Raw genomic sequence first — 26,693 nt, 5'->3', positions numbered from 1 at the left:
TTTCTTTCAATCTCATGATGTTCATTAATGTGAATTCATTTTCAATCAATTTTATGAATTTGCATTTGATTTCTATGGAGTTGCAATGTTTGTTTAAACAAATACCAGATGTAGTTGAGGTTCCAACATCAACCAACATAAAACATCCAAAAATTGGAGGTTCTGTTTACTAGCCCTTCTTTTTTATAATAAACAATGTATTGCCTGGATGGACAAAACACCACTGCATCCACACAAAAAGCTCCAACTTCTATTTTCCCAGTTACTTTTTCTACTTATGTTACAAGAATCTCTTCCGGAAAAGATGAGATCCCTACAGCTTCAATTTTCTACACCAGAAACAAACAGCTCTCCATAAACAAATTTCAAGTAGTTACATCCATCAAGTGCATTTTGAAAGTCATCTGTGGGATCAATGGACATATCATTAATTGACATGAAACTAATAAGATGTACACAACTGGGTGTTTCAGTGACAACAGTTATATTAGCAACAGCATAATTGTGCATAAGAAAATGAGCATTTGATGTTCGTGCCATTCTTTGCTATAAATTTGACAAAAATGAAGTGCACTAACTCACTAAAACAAAGTAAGCACACTAAACATACAACTCAGATCCACAAAACAAACTCCAAAAAATCAATTCTGGTTATTTCATTGTTGTGCAAGGAGGATAGTTGGGATTTTCATTTTTTTTGTCAATTCTGTTAAATGACAAGGGGGCATTTGTAATTCCAAAACCATAGGGGGCAATATGTATTTTAAGCAAACTTCAGGGGATGAATTTGTAATTTATCCTAATTTATATATTTATTATACGTCATATATTTGAATATTTCATTCGAATATAATACAAAAACAAAAAATAAAAATAAAAATGGTGCCTGGGCCATAGGTCCAGATTTTTGACTTTTGGGGCAATCTATCTATGTTCTAAACATTTAAAGCCATAAGGACAAATCAATTAGGTGAGACAACAATGCCCCTGCATGTATTTTGTATTAAAAGCTTTAAAATCTCGCAACTTGAATTCAGAGTTTGGGTACCTTCGGCCGAGCCAAAAATGGTGCTTGGGCCGTAGTTCCAGATTTTGGACTTTTGGGGCAATCTATCTATGCTCTAAACATTTAAAGCCATAAGGACAAATTAATTTTGTAAGACAACAATGCCCCTGCATGTATTTTGTATTAAAAGCTTTAAAATCTCACAACTTGAATTCAGAGATTGGGTTCCTTCAGCCAGGCCAACCCTTCTTTGGGCAAACTTGTCCCATGCTCAGACGGGCACTGTATTCGCTCTGAAGGACTCCAATCCCAAGGCAGAGAAGATGTTGATTGCCAATGATAAGGGGCTTGTCCACCAAGAACACCTTTGGGGGTTGGATAAGGTATCGATACGGTGATTGAAGTAGTGCCAAGTTGGATAGGCCTTGAGAAGAAGTGGAGGGCTTTTGGACTTAATAGTCCTTATCATTTGCTTGCATTTCTTGACTTCTAGCTTTCAAGGTATATTTTTGTGGGTCCTACCTAGGATGGTATTGACAACTCTTTATTTGATATTAGGGCCATTCTTCCTTCGGGGAACTTGGTTGCGCTGGGAGCCCTCTTCCTTGGGAAGATGAGCTCTCCTCCATACTTCATCTCTCGATACCCCCCTCTATACTTCACTTGTGGGTCTCAACCCAAACAAATACAAATGATCTGAACCGCCTATCTCATAGACCTCGCAATAAAGGTTTTCTATGCAAGAAAATTAGCTTCATCGAATAACTATAAACACAGGAACAAATCACATTTTGTTATATAAAATTGATTATTTATGTAGCATCCCAGGTCTTAAACCTGACTTGAACCCATTTGTATGGATGCCATTCACACTTTCAGGCATATGAATGGATGGACTATGTTGTTGTTTAGATTGCTTACTTTGTTTTCCATTTCACTTGGTTGGGACTCCATTTTTTTCCTTGGAATTGGCCCAGGAAAACTAGAACTAGCAGTTTCTACAGGAGTGGTTGCACTTGCAACCATCACCATTGAGGCCGCGATGAATGTAAATCGCGCCTGCGATACGCTAGTGATGAGCCTGCGACCAAAAACACCATGTAACACCCTCAAAATAATAACATTAAACCCATCAAATAAGACATGCATTTACATATAAACTAGCCACATTCTTTTATTCATTAGAGTTCCATTACATAAGTATTACATGTTAACATCAAAACAAAATGCCCTACGGGCTTACAGCTTTCCAAGTTAACACTTGGTTACAACAAAAGAGTACTAACTCGTTTACACATAAAGCCCTTGGCTTAAAGTTACATGTAATACATCAAAAGTAAAACGACAAAACATGTCCGCCTCTAGCCTCCCAAGCTATGTCCTTGGAGATGGCATGCTTCCTGCACCTGAAAATGATATTCCCATATAGGGTGAGCCACAGCCCAGTAGAAATACACTAAGCCAACCATGAACAATGACTAAAATATTAGCAATTGATAGATGGCCAACACTGATACAATCACATAAATCACATATTTATGTCATACGACTTATGAGTCCAAGTTTCCTTTCATTTTCCCTTTTTCAACGGATAGGCATATAAGCACTAACCACATGCTCAACAGATATGTATAACAACAATATCCACATTCTCAGATAAGCAAATAAGCTATATCCACATTCTACAACAGATATGTATAACCACAATATCCACAGATAAGCATATGAACTATATCCACACATCACAAAGATAAGCATATAAGCTCTATCTTCACTTCTAGACAAGCATATGAGTTGTATCTACGGAGTTCATCCCCTATCTTCTCCCAACACTAACCGGTTTAGAGGTACATCCCCTATCTTCCCCTAAACCGCGGAGTACATCCCCTATCTCCTCCTCTACACATAGCGTATACAAACACAATGGTTCTATATACAATCACCCAATACATACAGTTAATGTATTCTATCAACCGTCAAGTTCCATGACACATTTCATTGATTAGTTTCAATTTGCCTAATCATCATGCATTGTCTACAACAATCACGACTATCCTCCACCGATAGCCCAAAGCAATTATTTCTAAACAGAAAATAAATGCACAATGGATATTCAATCAACATTTCATTTCTTCATTCTTCTCAATTAATTATCCCAATTAATTAAACAATGTAATTAGGTCAATTCCCATAATTAACATTTCAACCCTTAGGTCCCATTTTCATTAATGATTCAACAATCATTCCATTTTTCTATGCCAAACATGCATCTAGGTTTATTATGAATAAAACCCCAAACTTTCACAAAATTACCAAGCCAAGCCCAACATCTCAAAATACCAAAATTTAAAGACAAAACCCATAGAGAGGAGTATGATATCCCTACCTCGAAGTTTAAGCCACAAAGGAGATGAAGACCCGAAGATCAACTTGCTCCAAATCCAAACTTTTTCAGATTAAATCGAAGCTCTCAACACCCTCTAACTTTTTAACAAAGGCCCTAGGCTAGATTCACACTCTAGGGAGATCAAATCTTAGAGAGAGTGTAAGTTTAGAGAGAAAGTGTGTCGGATCAAGGGTTTGGAAGAAGAATGAAGTGAAAAAGTGATGTTTAAAATCGCTACTGTCCGCTGATATAAAACACGCTCGCTCGAGCGAAGACATGGTCGCTCGAGCGACCAGACACAGAAACTCTCGCTCGAGCCAAGAATCCCTCGCTCGAGCCAAAAACTCAAAAGTGCGCTCTAGCGAAAGAAAGCTCGCTCGAGCCAACAACTCAACCCTACAGGTCTGCAACCAGAAGCACGCTCGAGCGACAGACCTCTCGCTCGAGCGAAGAACGAACCAGACCGCTCGAGCCAAGAAAAGCTCGCTCGAGCCAAGAAACACAACTCTCAGGTCCAGAACCAGACGCAACACTCGCTCGAGCGAAGCCATTCTGGCTCGACCCACCAGACACGAACCTCACTCTCGCTCGAGCGACTAACTCCTCGCTCGAGCGAAGGTCCAAAAATCTGGGCAGCAACACTAGGCTCCCAAACACAACCAACCTGCAACAAACCTGCCCAACACATCCTATAACTCAATAAGAAGCAAAAGGATGCAAACAAGATAATAAACAACTACCAACATCCACGGACACATGTCCGGATCACTGTACAACAAGGGTAAACCCGGGATCGCTATAACCTCCCCCCCTTAAAGAATTTCGCCCCCGAAATTAAACACAAGTTTGCAAAAACAAGTTTTTCTCCATTTAAACAATGTTATACTAACATTCAACAATTCGACCCATTACCGGTCATCCCCTCCTTTAACAAGAGGCATATCACAATATGTAAACAACATATGTATTTTCAACATGCATCAACATTATGCACTATCTTTCCAATTTCAACAATATATTCAACACATATAGTGTCACATTCAACTTCCATATGAGGCAAGTTCCAAAACATACTTCCAATAATCAAAACATTTTCAATGTTTCACAACTTAAGACATATATAAAAGCTCTTAAGTTAAACAAAATGTAAAATTTAAATACAAGATCACATATCAATAAACAAGTCCGGATATTTCTCTCGGACTTCCAACTCACGTTCCCAAGTGGCTTCCTCCACTCCGTGATGTTTCCACAAGACTTTCACCAAAGGAATGGTCTTGCCACGCAGGACCTGATCCCGCCTATCCAAGACCCGAACCGGTCTCTCCTCATACGAGGCATCCTCATCTACCTCTAAATCGGTCCAATCCAACACATGTGATGGATCTGGCTCATACTTCCGAAGCATACTCACATGAAACACGTCATGCACTCCGGACAACTGCGGCGGTAAGGCTAACCGATAAGCAACCTCACCTATCCTCTCAAGGATCTCAAAAGGACCAATAAACCGAGGGGATAACTTCCCACTCTTCCCAAACCTCATCAGGCTTCGTCTAGGTGATATCTTCAGAAAGACATGATCACCTACCTCAAACGCCAAAGGCCGCCTCCTACGGTCAGCATAAGATTTCTGCCGACTCTGGGCTGTAACAAGCCTCCTACGGATAAGCTCAACTTTCTCCGTCGTCTCCCTAACCAACTCTGGACCCAACAAAGGTGCATCACCCACCTCGGCCCAACACACTGGAGACCTACACGGTCGGCCATACAAGGCCTCAAACGGTGCCATACCGATGCTAGACTGAAAACTGTTGTTGTAGGCAAACTCTACCAATGGCAAGTGCCTCTCCCACGTCCCACTGAAATCCAGGACACAACCCCGAAGCATATCCTCGAGGATCTGAATAGTACGCTCGGACTGCCCGTCAGTCTGAGGATGATAAGCCGTACTAAAGGTCAACTTAGTGCCCAAGGCACTCTGCAAACTCTGCCACAACCTAGCAGTAAAACGAGGATCTCTATCTGAGACGATCGTCACTGGGACCCCGTGCAATCTCACTACGTCCCGAATATACAAATCGGCAAGATGATCTACCGAATCTCTCACGCGCATAGGAATAAAGTGCGCCGACTTAGTCAACCGGTCTACAACCACCCAAATAGCATCACTACCCCGCTGAGTCCTCGGAAGACCTACAACGAAGTCCATAGTGACATGCTCCTACTTCCACTCGGCAATAGGCAAGGGTTGCAACAAACCCGCTGGCCTCTGATGCTCGGCCTTCATTTGCTGGCAAGTAAGGCACTTCGATACGAAAACAGCCACATCTCTCTTCATACCCCGCCACCAAAACTGGCGGCCCAAATCCTGATACATCTTAGTACCTCCCGGATGCACCGCAAGGCGCGAATGATGAAACTCTCGGAGTACTTCCTCTCGGCAAGACTCCGGTACAAACAAACGGTCTCGGTATCTCACACTCAGGTCGGGATACACCGTCAAACCCTTCTCAACTTTCCCACTGGAGATCTTCTCTCGGAGGGATTCTATCTCAAGGTCACCTCTCTGTGCCTCTAACACTCTAATCACAAGTGTAGGCTGCGCAACAACAGAAAACAAGGCCGCAGCCTCAACAGATTCGCCCAGTAGTAAATCAAATTCGCCAAGTGCTCCCAACATCTCCCATTCCCGGATGGCTATACAAGCTACATCACTAATGGATTTCCTACTAAGGGCATCGGCCACAACATTGGCCTTTCCCGGATGATAATGCAACTCAAAATCATAGTCCTCAATGAACTCTATCCATCTCCTCTGCCTCAAATTCAAGTCTCTCTGTGTAAACAGATACTTCAAACTCTTATGATCCGAGAATACCTCGAACCTCTCACCATAAAGGTAGTGCCTCCAGATTTTCAAGGCAAAGATCACTGCTGCTAACTCTAGGTCGTGTGTGGGGTAATTCTTCTCGTGTATTTTCAACTGACGTGAGCCATAAGCTACCACTTTCCCTTTTTGCATCAACACACAACCCAAACCCTCTCGTGAGGCATCACAATAAACTGCATAACCCAACCCTCTCTCCGGAATAATCAACACCGGAGTGGTGGTCAATCTAACTTTCAGCTCTTGGAACGACTTTTCACAAGTCTCATTCCACACAAACTTGACTCCCTTCCGAGTCAGTCTAGTCAACGGTGACGCTAACCTGGAGAAATCTTTCACAAACCGACGGTAATACCCAGCTAATCCCAGAAAACTGCGGATCTCAAACACACTCTTAGGCTGTGCCCAATCTTGCACTGCCTCAACCTTGGATGTATCAACAGACACCCCTTCCCCGGATACCACGTGGCCTAAGAATTTGACTTCCCTCAGCCAGAACTCACACTTCCCAAACTTGGCATACAGCCTATGGGCTCTAAGTAACTCAAGCACTACTCTCAAGTGTGCCTCGTGCTCCTCCTCAGAAGACGAATAGATAAGGATGTCGTCCACGAAGACGACCACAAATCGGTCTAAGAACTCCCGGAAAATCCGGTTCATCAAGTCCATAAAGACTGCCGGTGCATTGGTAAGCCCGAATGGCATCACCAAAAACTCGTAATGGCCATACCGCGTACGGAATGCCGTCCTAGGAATATCTTCCTCCCTGACCCTCAACTGATGGTAACCCGATCTCAAGTCTATCTTAGAGAAACAACGGGAACCCTTCAACTGGTCAAACAAATCATCTATACGGGGCATAGGGTACTTATTCTTAACCGTAGCCCGATTCAACTTCCGGTAGTCTATACACAATCTCAAGGCACCATCTTTCTTTTTAACAAAGAGGGCCGGCGCTCCCCACGGCGAAACACTAGGGCGAACAAAGCCCTTATCGAGCAATTCCTGGAGCTGAACTTTCAACTCAACCAACTCTACTAGAGCAAAACGGTAAGGTGCCATAGAAATCGGCGCCGTACCAGGCACTAAATCAATAGAGAACTCTATCTCTCGGTGAGGTGGCAAACTAACAAGATCTTCGGGAAAAACATCCAAATACTCACAAACCACCCTCGGCAACACAAGCTGGGTCTCACCACTCTCACCACTCTCAAAGCTGGCAAGTAGACTACTAAGCTCACTTCGCCCTCGCGAATCATACCCCGGTGGCAAAATACTACCAACCCGGTCTCCCAAGAAATGGAACCACTCCCCGCTCAAGGTACATAACGTGACCCTCTGGCGGTAGCAATCAATAACAGCCCGGTATGACGATAGCCAGTCCATACCCAAAATAACATCAAAGCCCTTCATGGGCATGACAACAAACGGAAAAGGAAGCCTATAGTCGGCGACCTCTATATCACATCCTCTAACACCCTGTTTCAGGATCAACTCACCACCCAAAGGCGATACCACACAAATAGGAGATGCTAACTGTGCTAACTCCAATTCCAAAACAGATGCAAATGCAGCAGATACAAAAGAATGAGATGCATCCGTGTCTATCAACACACTAGCAACCGAGTTGCAAAACAGAAAAGTACCTCTCACTACTGATGGAGCTGGTACTAAATCCTGCGCGGTAACAGCATACACGCGCCCCGTAGGCCCCTGGTCTACCTGCTCACCTCTCGGAGCAAAAGACTGCTGCACAGACTGGGATGACGAAACTCCCGGATTGGCCCTCGAGGCCTGGACAGACTGAGCTGGCTGAAAACCCTGCGTCTGCCTAGAACCAGACGCTCCCGAAGTGGCACTCAACTATGGGCAAAACCTCTTCAGGTGCCCAGGCTGTCCACACTGATAACAAGTCAAGGGCTGCCCCCTGCCCAAACTCTGACTCTGCGGTCTAGCTGAAGAAGAAGCAGCTTTCTGACCCCCACCCTTCTGCGGGCAAACTGAAACCTTGTGACCCAGCTGGCCACACTTGTAACAAGTGAATTCCCCCTGACTGCCTCTCCCCGAGCCTACACTCGGCACTGGAAAGGTCGATCTAGAGACTGCACCCTGAGACTGCTGAGGGTTATAACCCTTCTGTCTCCTGCCATCACTCTGACTATCCTGGCTCCTCTTGGAGCCCCTCTGTTCTTCCTCCTCCTCCTGCATCATAATCTCCATATGAGCAGCAGCATCAACTAGGTGTCTATACTCTCGGATGTAAGACCCACAAACTCTCAACTTGAGGCCCCGCCTCAACTTCCGCTCAAACTCATAGCAACGACGTTCCTCAGACGCCACCAGTTCCGGTGCAAACCTGGACAGACTGGTAAAAGTAGCCTCAAACTCGGCCACTGACAAGCCCTGCTGTTTAAGCCGGCTAAACTGATCCCTCAGCTTCTCCCTAGCTGCTGCAGACAAAAACCTCTCCCGAAAAGCATTCAGAAACGCCTCCCAAGTACCGCCCACACGAGCCTTCTCGTACTTCCACCATTGACCCGCATCTCCCTTCAGCTGGAAGGATGCCAAGGTCACTTTCAGTGCTCCGTCCTCGATGCCAAGCATCTCGAACGTCTTACTCATTTGTTCTAACCACTCATCAGCCTTCAGTGGCTCCTTCGGATCCCCGACAAACTCATCCGGATTAGACCGGAAAAACTCCCTCTTCAAGAAAGAAGGCCCTGTCTCAGCTGCCTGATTCCCAGCTCTAAGAATACCCAAAGCTCCTGCTATCTCTCTGGCCAAGGCACCCATAGCCTGCTGACCCACTGGCTCGGCCACATTGGCCTGCCCAACTCCCTCTTGCACTGCCGGAATCTCACCCGGTAACGGTACTTCCTGCCTCGCAGGTCTACCACGCCTAGCTCCTCTTCCTCGTCTTGACATCCTAATAAAGGCAACACAGAACGTTAGCACATTCATAAATGTGCCGAAACTAAACACTCACGTCCTAATACATGGACAACTGTAATTCATTCCACATAAGCACATAAACACATAAGCACTTACGAATTTCATTTCCGGATAATGATAGTCCCGAGGCGTTACTAGAGTTCCGGTTAGAAACAGCATTGATCAAGTGCTTTTCCAACAAGACTCCCAGAAACCCAAGGATCCAATCAACATCCTAGAAATTAAATCCCATACCCACATAGTCACATAAGCATGTTATTATTTAAGCACATAGCATATGATACTACATCTAAGTCTCTATCAAGCGAGACAAACCCATTGTGATACTAATCACTTCCCACGTACCCAAAGTATTCGAACCCGGTACGCTCTGATACCAAGTTGTAACACCCTCAAAATAATAACATTAAACCCATCAAATAAGACATGCATTTACATATAAACTAACCACATTCTTTTATTCATTAGAGTTCCATTACATAAGTATTACATGTTAACATCAAAACAAAATGCCCTACGGGCTTACAGCTTTCCAAGTTAACACTTGGTTACAACAAAAGAGTACTAACTCGTTTACACATAAAGCCCTTGGCTTAAAGTTACATGTAATACATCAAAAGTAAAACGACAAAACATGTCCGCCTCTAGCCTCCCAAGCTATGTCCTTGGAGATGGCATGCTTCCTGCACCTGAAAATGATATTCCCATATAGGGTGAGCCACAGCCCAGTAGAAATACACTAAGCCAACCATGAACAATGACTAAAATATTAGCAATTGATAGATGGCCAACACTGATACAATCACATAAATCACATATTTATGTCATACGACTTATGAGTCCAAGTTTCCTTTCATTTTCCCTTTTTCAACGGATAGGCATATAAGCACTAACCACATGCTCAACAGATATGTATAACAACAATATCCACATTCTCAGATAAGCAAATAAGCTATATCCACATTCTACAACAGATATGTATAACCACAATATCCACAGATAAGCATATGAACTATATCCACACATCACAAAGATAAGCATATAAGCTCTATCTTCACTTCTAGACAAGCATATGAGTTGTATCTACGGAGTTCATCCCCTATCTTCTCCCAACACTAACCGGTTTAGAGGTACATCCCCTATCTTCCCCTAAACCGCGGAGTACATCCCCTATCTCCTCCTCTACACATAGCGTATACAAACACAATGGTTCTATATACAATCACCCAATACATACAGTTAATGTATTCTATCAACCGTCAAGTTCCATGACACATTTCATTGATTAGTTTCAATTTGCCTAATCATCATGCATTGTCTACAACAATCACGACTATCCTCCACCGATAGCCCAAAGCAATTATTTCTAAACAGAAAATAAATGCACAATGGATATTCAATCAACATTTCATTTCTTCATTCTTCTCAATTAATTATCCCAATTAATTAAACAATGTAATTAGGTCAATTCCCATAATTAACATTTCAACCCTTAGGTCCCATTTTCATTAATGATTCAACAATCATTCCATTTTTCTATGCCAAACATGCATCTAGGTTTATTATGAATAAAACCCCAAACTTTCACAAAATTACCAAGCCAAGCCCAACATCTCAAAATACCAAAATTTAAAGACAAAACCCATAGAGAGGAGTATGATATCCCTACCTCGAAGTTTAAGCCACAAAGGAGATGAAGACCCGAAGATCAACTTGCTCCAAATCCAAACTTTTTCAGATTAAATCGAAGCTCTCAACACCCTCTAACTTTTTAACAAAGGCCCTAGGCTAGATTCACACTATAGGGAGATCAAATCTTAGAGAGAGTGTAAGTTTAGAGAGAAAGTGTGTCGGATCAAGGGTTTGGAAGAAGAATGAAGTGAAAAAGTGATGTTTAAAATCGCTACTGTCCGCTGATATAAAACACGCTCGCTCGAGCGAAGACATGGTCGCTCGAGCGACCAGACACAGAAACTCTCGCTCGAGCCAAGAATCCCTCGCTCGAGCCAAAAACTCAAAAGTGCGCTCTAGCGAAAGAAAGCTCGCTCGAGCCAACAACTCAACCCTACAGGTCTGCAACCAGAAGCACGCTCGAGCGACAGACCTCTCGCTCGAGCGAAGAACGAACCAGACCGCTCGAGCCAAGAAAAGCTCGCTCGAGCCAAGAAACACAACTCTCAGGTCCAGAACCAGACGCAACACTCGCTCGAGCGAAGCCATTCTGGCTCGACCCACCAGACACGAACCTCACTCTCGCTCGAGCGACTAACTCCTCGCTCGAGCGAAGGTCCAAAAATCTGGGCAGCAACACTAGGCTCCCAAACACAACCAACCTGCAACAAACCTGCCCAACACATCCTATAACTCAATAAGAAGCAAAAGGATGCAAACAAGATAATAAACAACTACCAACATCCACGGACACATGTCCGGATCACTGTACAACAAGGGTAAACCCGGGATCGCTATACACCATCTAGTATATTTCCTGTGAAAAAGGTGGCACCCAAGAGAGTGGTCCGCGATCTTCTTGGGCGCACCCATGAAGAGGACAGTAGTGCTTGTGTATGTGCCATTCGCACCTGCGATGTCCTGGCCAATAAAATGAACTTCAGTGCCAGAAAAAGCTATTTTTGAACTTTATCTTCTCTCACCCTATTGTTACACTTTCTACCATAGTTCCATAACATCAACATTGATTTTGGAGCATCGAGAGTTAGGTTTGATCTCTGACCCAAACACTGTTATTGTAGAGCTCGACGAGAACTTCGACATCACCAAACCAAAAATTTGATCCAGACTTTCGAAGTGGGTTTTACCTTCTCCTTTTCTCTTCAAGACGTAGGGTTCTATTTCATTAACTCAATATGAGTTCATTAGTGTATTGGTAGTATTTTGATACAAAAGAATCACATTGGTGTTGTTGATTTTGGAAAACATGATAGAAGGGTTAGGGTTTGGTGATTTGGGTGTGGTTTCTCTATTATCTTCTCATCAAACCTATTTTCCATATATCAAAGTTGCATGAGAAGGCTTTTAATTTGAGAATACCCCAAATTGTGGAAAAACCCAAGAACATGAGATTTTGGGTTTGGAGAAATTGATGTGTAAATATTGAAATTGATGAGGTGGTGTTGAAATTTGTGATGTTAAATTGAAATTTGAAATGCTAGATTGAATTTGGAAATTTGGAATATAATTTGAGGAATTATATGATGTTGTACAGAAATAATTGTTGGGTTATCTATGGAAATTGATTCATTGAGTCCTTTATTGAGAATGAAAACCCGTTGTTAAACGAAGGTGCATGAGCCCGTTTTTGCAAGAATTGAACACTTCAATTGTTCATTGTTGCATTGGTTACATTAAAACATCACGGTTTTACTTGAACATTTAGGGTGAATACAGTCGTGTATAGTTGAGGATGAGATTGGTTTAATTTGGCTTGGCTTGATAGTCCATGGTGAAAGACAAAAAACCCACATGGTGTAGGTGCCAAGGTTCTTGCTGTTGGCAACTAGTAAATTTGGTGGGTTAGATGACGCTTAGCGATGGTCACTGGCATAGTGTAACTTCAGATAGTGCACTAGATTAGGTGCTACTTAGCGATGACCACTCGTAGATACATGTGCTTGAGAGGATTCACCAAGTCTTGGTGTTAATATTGGGAAAAGTTGAATCAAATGAAATGTTTTGAGCATGTTATACATACATAAAATCATGATCATCTATATATGTGGAAATATATTGATTTCTGAAATGCTACCCTACCGAACTATATGTTCACCCTACGTGGCTGAAATCTTTTTTCAGGTATTGATGGCGTGCCCCGACCTTGATGCGAGGCACCGGGATATGTGTATGAGCTGGGAGAGCTCTTTTTGATTTTCAAGCCTTGGGCCTTTTTTATGTAAGCCGAATGCCATTTTTGTAAAGGGTGACACCCTTGTTTTGTAAGCCTAAGGGCATTTTATTTTTGTGCATTTGTTGATATCACTTTTGCTTTACATATTGTATATTCACTCCACGTAGATGTTGAATATAGGATGTATGTAATTGAACTATTTCATAATGACATTGATACACACATATATGAGAGAGAATTCTTTTAATTATGTTAATGTTGCCCCTTTCTTTGATTATTTATTTATTTATTTATTCTCATGGGTCAGATCTTGGAAAATCTTGGGATGTGACAGTTTTAAATTTACAATCCATGGATAGTTCATTTTATAAAACAAAATGAGATCTGTTCTTGTGTTTATAGTTGTCCGATGAAGTTGATTTTTTGCATGGATAACTTTTACTGTGAAGCTTATGAGATAGACAGTTCAGATCATCAGTGTATGTCCGGGTTGAGGCCCACAAAAGGGGTATGAAGAGATGAGGTATGGAGGGGAGCTTATCCCTTACTTGGGACGTTATTCAAGCATCTAGACATGTATCAGGATGTTGCCAAATGATCTTAGGGTAGGTATGATGTTACATATTGTACACTCCCTTCCTCCAGATGTTCTTCTATAAGTGAGTTTCTCAACTTACTTCCAAGCAAACGATATTGGTGGTTGAGCCAAGGATGTCGATCTACTCGATGGTTTGGAGTGAACATCACGAGTAGCTTGGTGGAGTTGATTGATCAAGAAGAGGAGTTCATGGTTCATCCATATACCATGGGCTTTGCTAGAGTAACCCATTTTTAGATGTACTACAGCCAGAGGTTGACCTTGATGATGAGAGTAGCCTGACTAATTCAGACTCTTTCATGATGTGTAAGTATTACAGCTGGTTTGTTCCATTCACTGTGGAGGGCGTTTATGGCCTAAATTCAGACTACCCAATGAGGTTTCCTGGGCTGTGTTTGGTTCATGAATTTTGGGAAGAATTTAGAAGGTGAAAGGGGAAAGGGGAAAGGGGAAAGGGAAAAGGTGTGTGAAATTAGGTAAAATGTAGGTATACTTTATTTAGATTTCACCATCCTTTTACCTTTCCCTTACCAAATTCCTTCCCAAATCCTTGAACCAAACACCCTAGGGAATTTAGGTTTGATCAAGAAGTGTCGAGACACCCTCTTACTTCAGTGTCTGTTGTTGAAGCCTTGAAAGGTTCATGCATCAAACCAACATGGACAAATTGAGGCGTTAATGGATGATTGTTCTGTCTAGAGACACTCAGTTTGGCCAAGGTACCACTCGGTGGAGCCAACAATGGAAGAGAAACTTGGCCTCCTTTCAATCTTTCTTGGATAATGATCAAGGGATACTAGAACACAATCCTCTAGATGAGGACGAGTTATGCATGCCAAGGGGGAAAGACACATTGACAGCCGTTTGAGCCAAGTGTAGGCGTATCTGTGTTCTTTTTTCTTTTTTTTTTTTTCTTTTTTTATGTTTTGTCATATTGCTGTATATATATCGTATTGTATTAGTATTCCATATCAGTATCCATGCTTCATAGTCAATATTGTATGAAGTCTTAATGTCCATCAGCCAGTAATGTTTTTTATTCAATGTTTTGCTTGCATTGACAATGAATTGGACGATAAGCCAATATTCTAGGCATGGTATGAAATGATATTCAAATATTGACCACCTAGAGAGGTACACCATAAGTGATATACTGGCCAAAATGACACTTACTGTCAAAACTAAACTTTTCACACCCTTTCTTATTAAAGTTTACAGTTACCTCACAGGTTTAATTTAATGTCACTGGGATGTAAAGGAATCTTTTAAAGTAACTAAGTGCTGAAGTACAAACATCACCTTCAACTAGAAATGCCTTTCCAGTTCCAAGATAAATAAGTTGTGTCCCCGTAAGGCCTGTAGACAAACAAAATTCAAAAGATACACTACACATTAACATTTTGACAACTGATTGAAGAAATTTAGTCTCAGGTGGCAAATTGGTGAACTAAGATGTTGCATAAATAAATCTTTAATTACTAGGTAGCTTCAGCAACAAAAATTACAGAAACGTCTAATTACAGAGGTGTTAAAATATTTCAACAACAGACCTATGCATCCTTAACATGCTCTAATCGAAAAGAGAAAGCAACCTAAAATAGCAATTATATTAACACATACATCTCAACTCTTCAAGCTCTCATCCCAGTTACTTGTGGTTGAAAATATGGATCCGTTTTTCCTGCTTGGCTCTGTTCAAAGCCATATTATTGGTTAATGCAAGGCCAAGTTTGCCTTGGCCTTGCTCTCCTGAAATAAATTCCTTCTGAAACTCCTTAAACCTAAAAATGACTGAGCTAAAATAATGAAATGAAATGCAATAAAATATATTGGCAAACTACCTTTCTGTTGACTGATTTGGTGGCAATGAAAAGATCTGCCACTAAAAAGTGCTTTGGAGGAATAATTTGTTTCTGGCCAGCCCTAGATTGCAAACTTCGTATTCCTTTCTATTTTTAAACTGGGAAGGAATCCCCTTCCTCCCAATATACATTTTGCTTTTCTGTCTATTAATTTACTCATACGACTGCTTGCCAAAACCCCCAACAAAATGAAATAAGATAATGAATACCATGCCAATACAACTATTAAATAAAGGCATATATATTCAGTGAGAAAATGCCTTGGTAATCTAAATTTTATGTTGAAAACATAAAATGTCAAAAAAAAAAAAAAAAAAAAAGGTTAAACAAAAAATACTTCATAAAAGGAATGCGATCAAGACATAAAAATTTATTAACAGCATTTAGCTCCACTTAAAACATTCAAGTTATTCAGAAATTTGACACAGCATCAATGAACATGCAGAGATATCAAGCAGTTATCTGTGGATGCTTGGAATTTTTACCTTGGATTTTTCACATGAAGCAACAGAAAGACAAGGGAGATTAATATAGAAGAAGAACCGACAGAAAGGTAGGCCATCCCCAGAAAGTGATTCTTTCCTCCCAACCAGCTTGATGTTGAAAGAACAAGCTTCTTCTTCCCACCAAAACTATAAGTGTTGTAGTTATTCAAAAGGTTTACGACTACAACATCATCCACATCCAAATCCTCTTCAATTTTTCCATACAACTTCCGGAAGCTAGGGAGTGCAGCAGTACGCATCCACACAATAAGATCCTCTTGGTCACTTAGCTAATTGATGTAATGCATCCCAAAACCAACCAAAACAGGAAAAAATAAGAAAAACTGTTAGAACTCATGGTTTGGCCAAGCAAATATTAAAATGTTCCCAGGAGAAGCCTCCTTTGTGAATACCGGAGATGCAGGAAATGAAAGCCACATGAGATTTTTCAATGATATGTGAAACATAACATGAAAGACAAGGCTAGGGCATTGATCTAGGTTCCAGGTAAGAAGTTACAATTTGGCCAAGAATGTATTAAAATGTTTCCAGGAGAAGCCATCCTTGCCTCCTCTGTGAATGCTGAAGATGCAGGAAATGAAAACCACGAGATTTTTCCATGATATGTGAAACATAACATGACAGACAAGGCTAGGGCATTGATCTAGGTTCCAGGTGAGACATGCACTTAATAGCTCTAAAAACTATAATTTATGTATGTCACATGGTCTTAGGTACCGGTGTCGGGTGCGAGTGTCAAGAAGGTGTGGGTGCATATCTAGAGGTCGGACCCATCAAACCTCAAATTTAATGATATGCAGACAAGGAAAAAAAGGGTCATAACTTCATATTATATCTATTATGTGAGATAAAATGATGTTATATGTAACCTACAATGTCAAAAATGCATTTTATTCAAATGTTTTATGGCAGTTATACAACAATATGTACATATGACGATAGTATCAAATACAAATATATAAGAGTGTCCCATGGAAAGTATCTGACACATCTCGCACCTTTTTCCAAGAGACGGGTGTCCGACATGAGTATTTGATTTATTTGGAAGAGTCCATGTAACATAGGTATTACTTCATGTGCATTTCAAATTGGGGGAACAATAAGTTAGCCCCTCAACTAGTCAATTGCAACACCAATTATTACTGCACCTATCAACGTGTAACTAGGTTTTTGTCCACAAATATACACCAAAGTTCAACATACTATACATGCTTAGAGAAACAAGTTTGGTGTTCAGAGAAGCAAAGGCTGTTCAGTAAATTAACAAAAAAGGTTTTTCAATAATAATCTTAGCAAGTGAAGTCAGAATACCAGTTTGGAACAAATTAGGGCTTTAAATATGACACATAGGAAGGGTGATCACAGAAAGGTACTTTAAAAAAAAAAGAAGGTAGGCACATATTCAAGAATAGAAGTATTTTCCATAAGGAGGATACGAAGAAGATATAAGCACTCAGAAAGAAGAGACTAATTAATTTGTTCTCTGTAAAAGCTTACAGGAATATTTGGGTCCAGATTTCCACCACCAATCAAGGTCCCATTCTGAAAATTGAAGGGATAGACTTGCTTCCCAAATTTGTGATCTCGGTCACTCTTCCAGGCAATGTTCTTCCTGTTGACCTTCAACTCCTCTGTCCCACGAGAAAAGCTATACGTATCATTGAACAAACTCCATGCAATTAAACCACAAGGGACAATTGGGAGACCACTGTTGGACTCTTCCGGTTTACAGGAACCTGTGTCATTGTACTTTAATCCATATAAAAGCTGACGATCACTTCTACTTTTGACATACCTGGAACGAAAGCATGAAGCTGAATTATTATTTATTAGTGCTAAAGCTTGGGTTTCTACATAAACCAAGAAGGAACCAAAAAGGAAAGTACCAATGTAAACATGTGAAACCCTGTGATAAGACAGTGACTAACATGATAACATTTTACCATTGATTATTGCAACAAATAGATACAATGACAGTTACCAGAAATGAATGCAAAGAAGCACCAATTATCATCAAGAGCATTAACTATAGGAGGATGCCAATAATACTAGATAAATGGAAGGAAAGATAATGGACACATATATATAATATAAGCATACAAAAAAAAAAAAGAAAAAAAGAAATACATTTGATGAAACAAGCAAGGTAATTTAAGTAAATGAATGAACTTGTCACAGGTAAGAGAAGAAATACTCTCACCGTCGGTGGTTCTGGTAGTAGTTATCAAGCTGGTAGTAGATGTAAATTGGGGCCTTCATGTACTTGGGAACCTGAAAATCAAGTTGTAAATGTCAATACACAAATCTAAAGAACAATGATGAAGAATTTGAGGAACAGATCTTAAATTTACACCAAATGCAAATTATATAATAAAACAACTGACAGTCTCATGTAGAAAATTAACCAATTATGCATATAAAGATCAAATAGTGCAAGTTCCACCCATAGGGATATGCTAGTTAACCAATGAGCATCACAGATTTTGGTATTTTAAATGACAAACAATATCCAAAACCATGTGCCTCCCAATATTAGGATATCCTGAGTGCCATATATGCCTCTTTGGGCATGATAGATAAAATCTCTACAAAGTGTAGTGTTTGAAGGTGACCAGGTCACACATCTAAAAGAAGGGAAGGCCTGGAAAGGATGGTTTCAATATCCATGAAAGTTTGTACAATACCACATTAATTCCACTTCTAAAAAAAGTAAAGTTCGATATTGTAGGCTCATGGGCCCAAATGTCCACGTGGCAAGCCAGCACCGTCTCCATGTCATCTCCTTCATCGTCTCTAGTACCGTACGTACAAAAAGCCTTAACCTCAATCCAAGACATTTAGAAGGCAATCCCCAAGGAACTTCCTAGGTATGTATGATCTTCCCTCCCTTGCTTGAGTGATCTCTCCAATCGAGTGTGCCCATTACCACTCATCCCAATAAATTGGGTCCTCCCCTCAGCCTGGCCAAGAGAATTATCCATTCAAGTACAAATGGCTCTCTAAAGGCACTTTGATCCTCTAAAATCAGCCTAGGTCAAGAACAAAGCCTAGGAACCCCTCAAGATTGGTGTGGTATTTATGGGACACCAGAATGATTCTAGAACCCTCGTACGAGATCATCGGGGTCTTGTGGCTTGGTAGCTAGACTAGAGAGTTTGTCAAGGTGGCTTGTCTCATTTCTTCAAGAAAGAGATCTCCACAAGTAAAAATTCTCAAACCATGACAAACACACATGGCATCCTTCGTACATAAGGAGCACATCTAGCGATTGTTGTAGTTATTGAGGCATTTGTAAATTTCAAACCCACTACTATGATTGTTGCCTCTAGTGTGTTAGGCCAAGCAAAGGTTGCCACATGTCCTCATGCTCCTACTTTTGCACGTGACAAGGTCCTCCATGGCCCAACCCTCCTCTCTCCCCAAATGACCTAATGCCATCTCAACAACTATCATACTAAAGGCTCTAATATTCTTCTCAGCAAATCACAATATGAAATTTATTAAATGGACTCTTCTGAAGGCATCAAGTATACATGTTCAATAGGATACAATACATACAAAAAAAAAAGTACACCCGTTTAGTCTCTATTAGATGGGGGGTCTAGGAGGGATAGATTGGGCACAAACCTAACCTTTGGCATAATTTCAAGGTTAGTAGGCTGAATTTCAATGCCACTCAAATTAGACATATATCAAACTCATCTATCCAACAAAGGAAATGACAAACAAATTTCCCAAAAGATTCTTAGTTGATAGTCTATTATTGAGCCATGTTATTTCCAAAGAAAACACTTTAATGGAAGTGGTGTGTGATGTATAGGCACGCATGGGCCAAACTCCATCATGGAACAATTTGACTTTCTAACTTCTAATCAAGTTCTTTTTTCCACTTGGTGCAAGACTTCCTACTTTCCTAAATGAAACAAAACTTAAAAATGAAAGTAAAAAGAAGAGAATTAACCAACCTTAAGTAACATTCACATAATCCCAAGATACATCAACGAGGATAATAGGATTTGGGTAGAACCCTTCAGTAACATTCTCACAATTCCACAATACATCAACAAGGGTAATAGGATTAGGGGAAAATAAAGGCAAATGGAAAGAAAGAAACACCAGCAATGAAACAAAATAACAAGAAATGAACAGTTTAAAACAATGACAACAAACTACAACTATTGAATAAGATTGAACAAGAGCTTTGGTTTTCTTTGAAGTTTTAGTTGTGGTCACATACTTTTGTCAATGCCTCTATTTATTTATACCACAACTTTTGACCGTTGAAATAGATGAGACTTTCACGAGCCACTTTCCTAGTTCTTCTCCCATATTCCTAGAAATTGATTATAGAAAATCCATGCTATGCGCCCTTTTTATTTTCTCAAATTATATATTTTAATATGGATTTAGAGGTGTTCTTCAAGGTCCAAACTTTCCTTCCTTTTTTTGGGAACATGTAACCAACTATACCATTTAACCCCTTTTCAGTCTTTGATTTTACCCTCTGGAAAAAAAGTGTAAACCCATACCTGAAGCCAAGGTTTTGAAAAGTGGTTGGGGTTGCGGTCGTCGTAACGGTTGCGGTGATGCAGTAGCGGTTGCAGTGACGCGGTATCGGTTGCGGGGTGTAAATGTTGTAGCGTAATGGTTGCAATAATCGGAACTACGATTTTTTTTATTTTTCGCACAATTTAAAGAAAACATACCAATACGCATATATATATATTTATATATATATATATTTTTTTTTTCAGAATCGCATTTATCGCGATTTAAAATAAATTTTTATCAATTTTGTTAATTTTTAAGTATGATCCAATATATTTCATATTTTCAAATCACTATAAAAGGAGCTTTTTACATTTTATTTCAATAGTTAATGATTTTAAGAATAATTGATTGTAAATGTCTACAAATTATTTATTACTAATATCTGAACTAATTGAATAAAAAATATTCACAATTATTAAATAAAAGGATTATAAAATAAAAAATGTGCCATAAATTAAAAATAAAAATTATAAAGAAAAAAATTCATATAAGATTTTTTCTTTGGACTTGGATCGCTTGAGTATTTATTCTTTTTTTGTAAGCTTTTGTTTTCTTTTTGGGGAAAAGGAAACTATTTAGAATATTGTAAAAGGGTATAACGGTATCTAACGGACCATTACGGTCGTTATAGTACCGCTACGGCCATTATGTAATACCAAAATAGCCGTTACACATGTGAATTTCCGTCACACGGCTATTGCGGCCGTCACGGGTGACAATAACCACTACAACCGTTACGTAACGGCGTCACGGAACGATTGCGGCCGTTTTTTAAAACCTTGACTGAAGCTTAAACCATGTGGATATAACATCACAAATATAGAAAAAGAAAATTTATTGTATTGACAAAAGATGAATTGTTATTTCTATAACATCTTTGAGAAGTCGGGTTCGCTCGAATGCTAGAATCACCGCTCAAGTGGTGATTCCAGTCATCTAGTTATTCATTTTGCAGTCTAAGATTCTGAGAGTTCAAATTCTATGCTCGAGCGGTCTTATGTCTCTAACGCCTGAGTGCTTGTTTAACGCCTATTCGGGTTAAGTCAATTAAAAGTTGACTTTTGCTCCTCTCTCTCTCTCTCCCCTATTTATGAATAACCCTAACCTGAAACCTTAGATTTCACCAATTTTTACTAAGAATCCACCCTTGATCGTTTTCTAAAAGTGAAGAACAAGCGTATATCAACATCTTGACCGATTAGTTTGCACTCTCCTCGAAGTTTCTTGTCAGGTCTTCATCTTCTAGCTTCCATCGTTGAGGTAGGAGTATTATTATTATTATTATTATTTTTTTTTTTTTTTTTTTTTTTTTTGATAAATAAAATGAATTTAAGGAATGCTTGGAAGTTGAGGTAGGAGTATTATTAACTTGGTATGTCCATGATTTGAGATGTATATGCTATGAAGCATGGACACTCCAAAATTAGTGCCGTGGCGGTGTCCGACACGGGGACACGCCGGGGACACGGGGACACGCCGGGGACACGTATGGGACACGCCAGATGGCGTGTCCCTTTAATTTAATGATTTTTTTGCAGGGGACACGGCAGGGACACGCGTGTCCATATGGGGACACGGCATGGGACACAGCGGGGACACGGCAGGGCTATTTTTATTTTTATTTTTTTTAATTTAATTTTTTTTTTATTTTTTTAATCTTTTGCCTCTCTTATTTAGTACTTTTGTGAAAAATATTGTTGGATGTTGAATGTTTTCCCCTTCTCGTCTTAGTTCTTGTTATCGTTTATTATGACTTTTTTGTGAATTTTTTGTGAATGGATGATCTATTAATTTATTTAAATGTAATGGTTATGTTTATTCAATTAATGTTACTATGTTAGTGTTTGTTAATTTTAATTTAGGATGAATGTAATATGATTCTACATAACACATAAAAATATATAAAATAAATAAAATAAAATTCGCCGTGTCCCCCGCCGTGTCCGTGTCCCCATTTTTTGAAAATTGCCGTGTACCGTGTCCGTGTCCGTATCCGTATCCGTATCCGTATCCGTATCCGTGTCTGTGTCCGTGCTTCATAGTGTATATGTGGTAATTTCTTAGTTATATTTATGTATGAGATGAATGTATTGTGTTAGTTAAGTGTTGAAGCACAAAAAGGGATTTTCTCAAGTTTTTTGTAAGATTTTGGATAACTCTTGATGATAATGGTAATTGATGATGATTATTTGCTTTTAAAATGCCATGAGGGGAAAAGCCCTAATTTTACCCAAAACCCTAGTTTTGAGCTTGAATCTAAAGATAAAGTTTTGTTCATTTGGGCCTCGAACCATGAAATTGGGTTTATCTATCGTAAAAATGTGTATGGATATTAAACTTCTAGTTGTTTTGGAAATCATATTTTGATGGAGAAACTTCAATTAATGTTGTTGAACTCATGGAATTAAGATCCTTCAGAATATGTGATGTATTGTTTATCCTCCGTATATGGAATTGAACCTAAGGCAACTTGAAATATTTATAAATTCATGCATATCATCACATTCATGGCTTTACATCTTGTTGACACACTTTGTTGATTGTTAAGAAATGGTAAAAAGGAGGTAAATAGCGTGCAAGTCCGGGTAGTAGAGTCAGGTTTTGGAAACAAGTTGTGATTGGTATTGGTACCCACGCGGGGAGTCAAGGTGCCCAATCGGTCTTGAATTTATCACCAGACGAATGTGAGAAAAATGTTTTTGGGTGTCCAATGGCCCCGCCGTATTATGGGCGGACAAATGTGGAAGGGAATCGTGTTTTAGGTGCCCACCGCCCTACCATATTTAAGAGCTGGCGAATGTGGGGATATTTTCAATATATATATCTATGGTTTGACTCTTACTTGGGACTTCATTGCTTATTTACTGCCCCACCGTAAATGTTGAGATTTTTGAATGGCAATTGTGCATTGAACACCATTTATTTAAAAGAGAAAAAAACATAGATTTTATCACGACATGTGCAAAGCATAATCATATTCATTTCAAGTATTTATATACTCTATTAATTGTATTCCTACTGGGCAATCTTGCTCCACCTAAGTGAGGAACTGATGGTGATGATTTTTTGATGGAGCACTAAAGCTCGATTGATATGTCATGTGCTTACACTTAGGAGCTTTGATATTTTGGGATTGAAATTCCACTTTAGTGTAATCAAGACACTTATCTTGGTTCAACCCCCAAAAGAAAAAAAAAAAAACACTTGTCTTGAAATGTGTAAGCCATTAGGGCATTTATTTTAAATTCTCCAACTTCTTGAACTATGAACAACTAGTTATCTATATTAATGGACATAAACTTGTAATGTTTGACTATAGTTCAATGAGAAAGAGAATCATTTTGGGTAAGAGACATTATTTTCCATTGTTTTAAATCATGAGAATTTGTTTGGGATGATATTGTTTTAGTAAGTGCTTAAAGGATTTTAATTATAAAAGGATATAAAATTTTAGGGGCATTGCAATTTCTCTTAATATTTGACATAAAATGATCAAAGATGAAGCTCTTGATAGACTAGTACTTTTCATGACCATTTGTACGTCCCATTATTCAAATTTTCACGACCATTGGAGATAATGGCAACATTTCCTGCAATAACACCATCCACTACGCTGGAGTTGAAGCTAATCTAAATCTTACTTCCAAATATCTTCTCCTTTAATATTGTCACCTCATTTTCTTTACTGACAATTCCAGCAGCTCTTTTCATCTCAGCTCCAATGTATTTTATGCACTAGTACTGCAAAGCATGTCCACTTACAATGCTCGCACAAACCCAGTAGCACTTAGTTCCTGCTTCCATTATTATTGCATAATAAACAAAACAAATCTGTGCTGTTGGAAAGTGAAAAGTAGAAATCCTACCCATTTCAGGAAGTTGGCAGTTCTATCAGCAAAATGAAAAGTTGAAGACATACAATGAAGATATACATATTTGGTCCACGTCAAAACTAAGACAGCCATCCATTGAAGAATTACCAAGAAAAAAAAAGGTTCATTCCCTTGAGAATGAAAAAGAAAAAAAGAAAAAAAAGTTCTATCAGCAAAATCAAAAGTTGAAGACATACAATGAAGATATACATATTTGGTCGACATCAAAACTAAGACAGCCATCCATTGAAGAATTACCAAGAAAAAAAAAAGGTTCATTCTCTTGAGAATGAAAAAGAAAAAAAAAAAAAAAGAAAAAAGGAAAAAAAAAAAAAAAGGAAAAAGAAACACACACACACCCCAAGATAGACTCACCTTCAAGAACCGAGAACAATTTTTTGGAATTGAGCTATCTTTAATATATGCCACCTTATTGCTTGTAAATGGCTCAGGTACACAATCAGTATCATATCTGTCCACAATTTCCACAACCTGCACACAAAATGTCAAATAGTTTGTTACACCAAACTTTTAGATGCACGCTTTGGAAGCAAAATGAAAAACCAATAGCAGGCTGCTGCATTACAATAAAACATAATAGCAAACAAGCAGAGTGGAAATTTACACTGTGTGAAGCGTGAAGAGAAACAAGACCAACAGGAATAAAAATGACACCCATCAAAAAAAATGTTGTAATGACCTGGAATGATAAAGTTAGCATGAAGTTTATGAATAATTACAAAAAATAGAATTTAAAGTTTTAATGCATTCTTCAGTGCATGCACTTACCCATGCTGGAGTCAGGACAGGTTTACAAGCTGGGAGACTTTGTTGGGTAAATTGATATATAGCTGCAGAAGTACCACAAACAATATCAATAATAAATGAGGAAAGACAATTAGGCCAATTTTTATTTATAATTGGAAATTAATATCACATCAATAAAAAGGAAAACTAGAAACTTGAATTATGTTAGATGTGCAAGAGATATGATCAAAAGGTCAGGTGAAATACAAACTAAGGAGGAATCAAAAAGGGAAACTTGATCATCATAAACAACCAATAGCAAATTAGATGGACCATGAACAAAAAATTGTTAAGACTTTCTACAATATAGTATCCAAACTGAAGCTTCCCTAACTCAATGAGAGTAGCAGCATATCCTCCCTAGAATTATACTTTCAGTAACGCTATGTTTGGTTGGGGGATTTAGAAAGTGATTTGAAAAGGAAAAGGAAAAAGAAAAAATATAGGTAAAATGTGAATAAAACATACATAAATTTCACTTAGTTCACAAATCTTTTCATTTTTTTTTTCCAAATTCCTTCTCAAATCTCTCAACCAAACACAGTGTAAAGACACTGGGAGAGGAATGGAAGGGAAAGGTGTTCTTCCGTCCTTTTCTTCGTAAGTGGGCAAGTATCAAACGGAACAAAAAAAAAATGATGATAAGAAACCATCAAGAGCAAGTTAGATGAATCATGATCTTATGACATGTCTTCCAGTAAGCCTGTGCATTTAGATGTATCAAGTGATTACCTTATCTTCTTCTCATGACATATATAAAATCTTCATCACAAATAATAATAATAATAATAATAATAAATAAATAAATAAATAAACAGAAAACCAAATATGTATATGGAATTGAATGAGCAAGAAAGTTCAAAAACCGTTTGATCGACGAGCTGGAATTGAATGAGCTCCTATGCCAACTGCTGAACTACTTCCTCCATCCATATCTATCAAATCCAAGTCTTGGACACACAATCCTTCAGTACCAACACCAATCACACAACAATCTGCACCAGAAATAAACCTTAATTGGCACACACAACACAAGCCCAGTCAAATCCAAATCCAAATCAAATCATACAGTTTTCCAATTAATAATTTTCGTTTACCAATCAGATCATAACCAACAACATAGAGTGTTGAATTTTGCTATGAACGCATAGGGATTGATGAGAGGTGATGAATTTTCCCTTGGAATGGAAGAGAAAACGTGGAAAATGGAATGCTTAGGGTTTCTGATTCGCGAACACGTGAGAAATTACTTCCACTGGAGGGAAAGAGATCAACATTTTACTTGTAGAGAGAGAGATTGCGTCGTCGTATGTGTTTGGTACAGGGTAACAGGGCTAACGGAAACGTTTTGTTCGCACCGTTGCGCATTGTACATACTTGTATGGTGCAACTGGGGCC

At 39.2% G+C, this 26,693-nt stretch overlaps 1 protein-coding gene across 5 annotated transcripts; it reads right to left on the bottom strand.

Moving 5' to 3' along the window:
* Positions 1-26,693, bottom strand: LOC114294316 (putative ALA-interacting subunit 2). Of its 5 annotated transcripts, none has more exons than XM_082887284.1 (10): positions 26,393-26,693; positions 26,162-26,290; positions 25,278-25,339; positions 25,114-25,188; positions 24,864-24,980; positions 18,266-18,336; positions 17,563-17,860; positions 16,045-16,334; positions 14,997-15,053; positions 1-404 (listed from the first exon to the last, which is right to left on the bottom strand). In XM_082887284.1, the coding sequence occupies exons 2-9, from the start codon at positions 26,226-26,228 to the stop codon at positions 14,999-15,001; spliced, it is 1,035 nt and encodes a 344-aa protein (XP_082743410.1). In that variant the 5' UTR covers positions 26,229-26,290; positions 26,393-26,693; the 3' UTR covers positions 1-404; positions 14,997-14,998. The 5 variants fall into 5 exon arrangements, with proteins under 5 accessions (XP_082743410.1, XP_082743411.1, XP_082743412.1 ...); XM_082887285.1 differs by having other exon boundaries at positions 1-329; XM_082887286.1 differs by lacking the exon at positions 14,997-15,053.

This window comes from Camellia sinensis, chromosome 9 (genome assembly GCF_055761805.1).
Source record: "Camellia sinensis isolate YWXY chromosome 9, ASM5576180v1, whole genome shotgun sequence".
NCBI classification, from domain to species: domain Eukaryota; kingdom Viridiplantae; phylum Streptophyta; class Magnoliopsida; order Ericales; family Theaceae; genus Camellia; species Camellia sinensis.
Note: the sequence above shows the minus strand (reverse complement) of the source record. Positions and strands in the feature narration are given on the sequence as shown.

What these genes read in the sequence shown, in the direction of transcription:
- LOC114294316 (XM_082887284.1), bottom strand. Translation starts at nt 26,228, where the DNA reads ATGGATGGAGGAAGTAGTTCAGCAGTTGGCATAGGAGCTCATTCAATT. An exon ending in TCCAGCTCGTCGATCAAACG is followed by an intron (nt 25,340 to 26,161) that starts GTTTTTGAACTT and finishes GTACTTCTGCAG; the next exon opens with CTATATATCAATTTACCCAA. An exon ending in CTCTTCACGCTTCACACAGT is followed by an intron (nt 24,981 to 25,113) that starts GTAAATTTCCAC and finishes TTTTGTGTGCAG; the next exon opens with GTTGTGGAAATTGTGGACAG.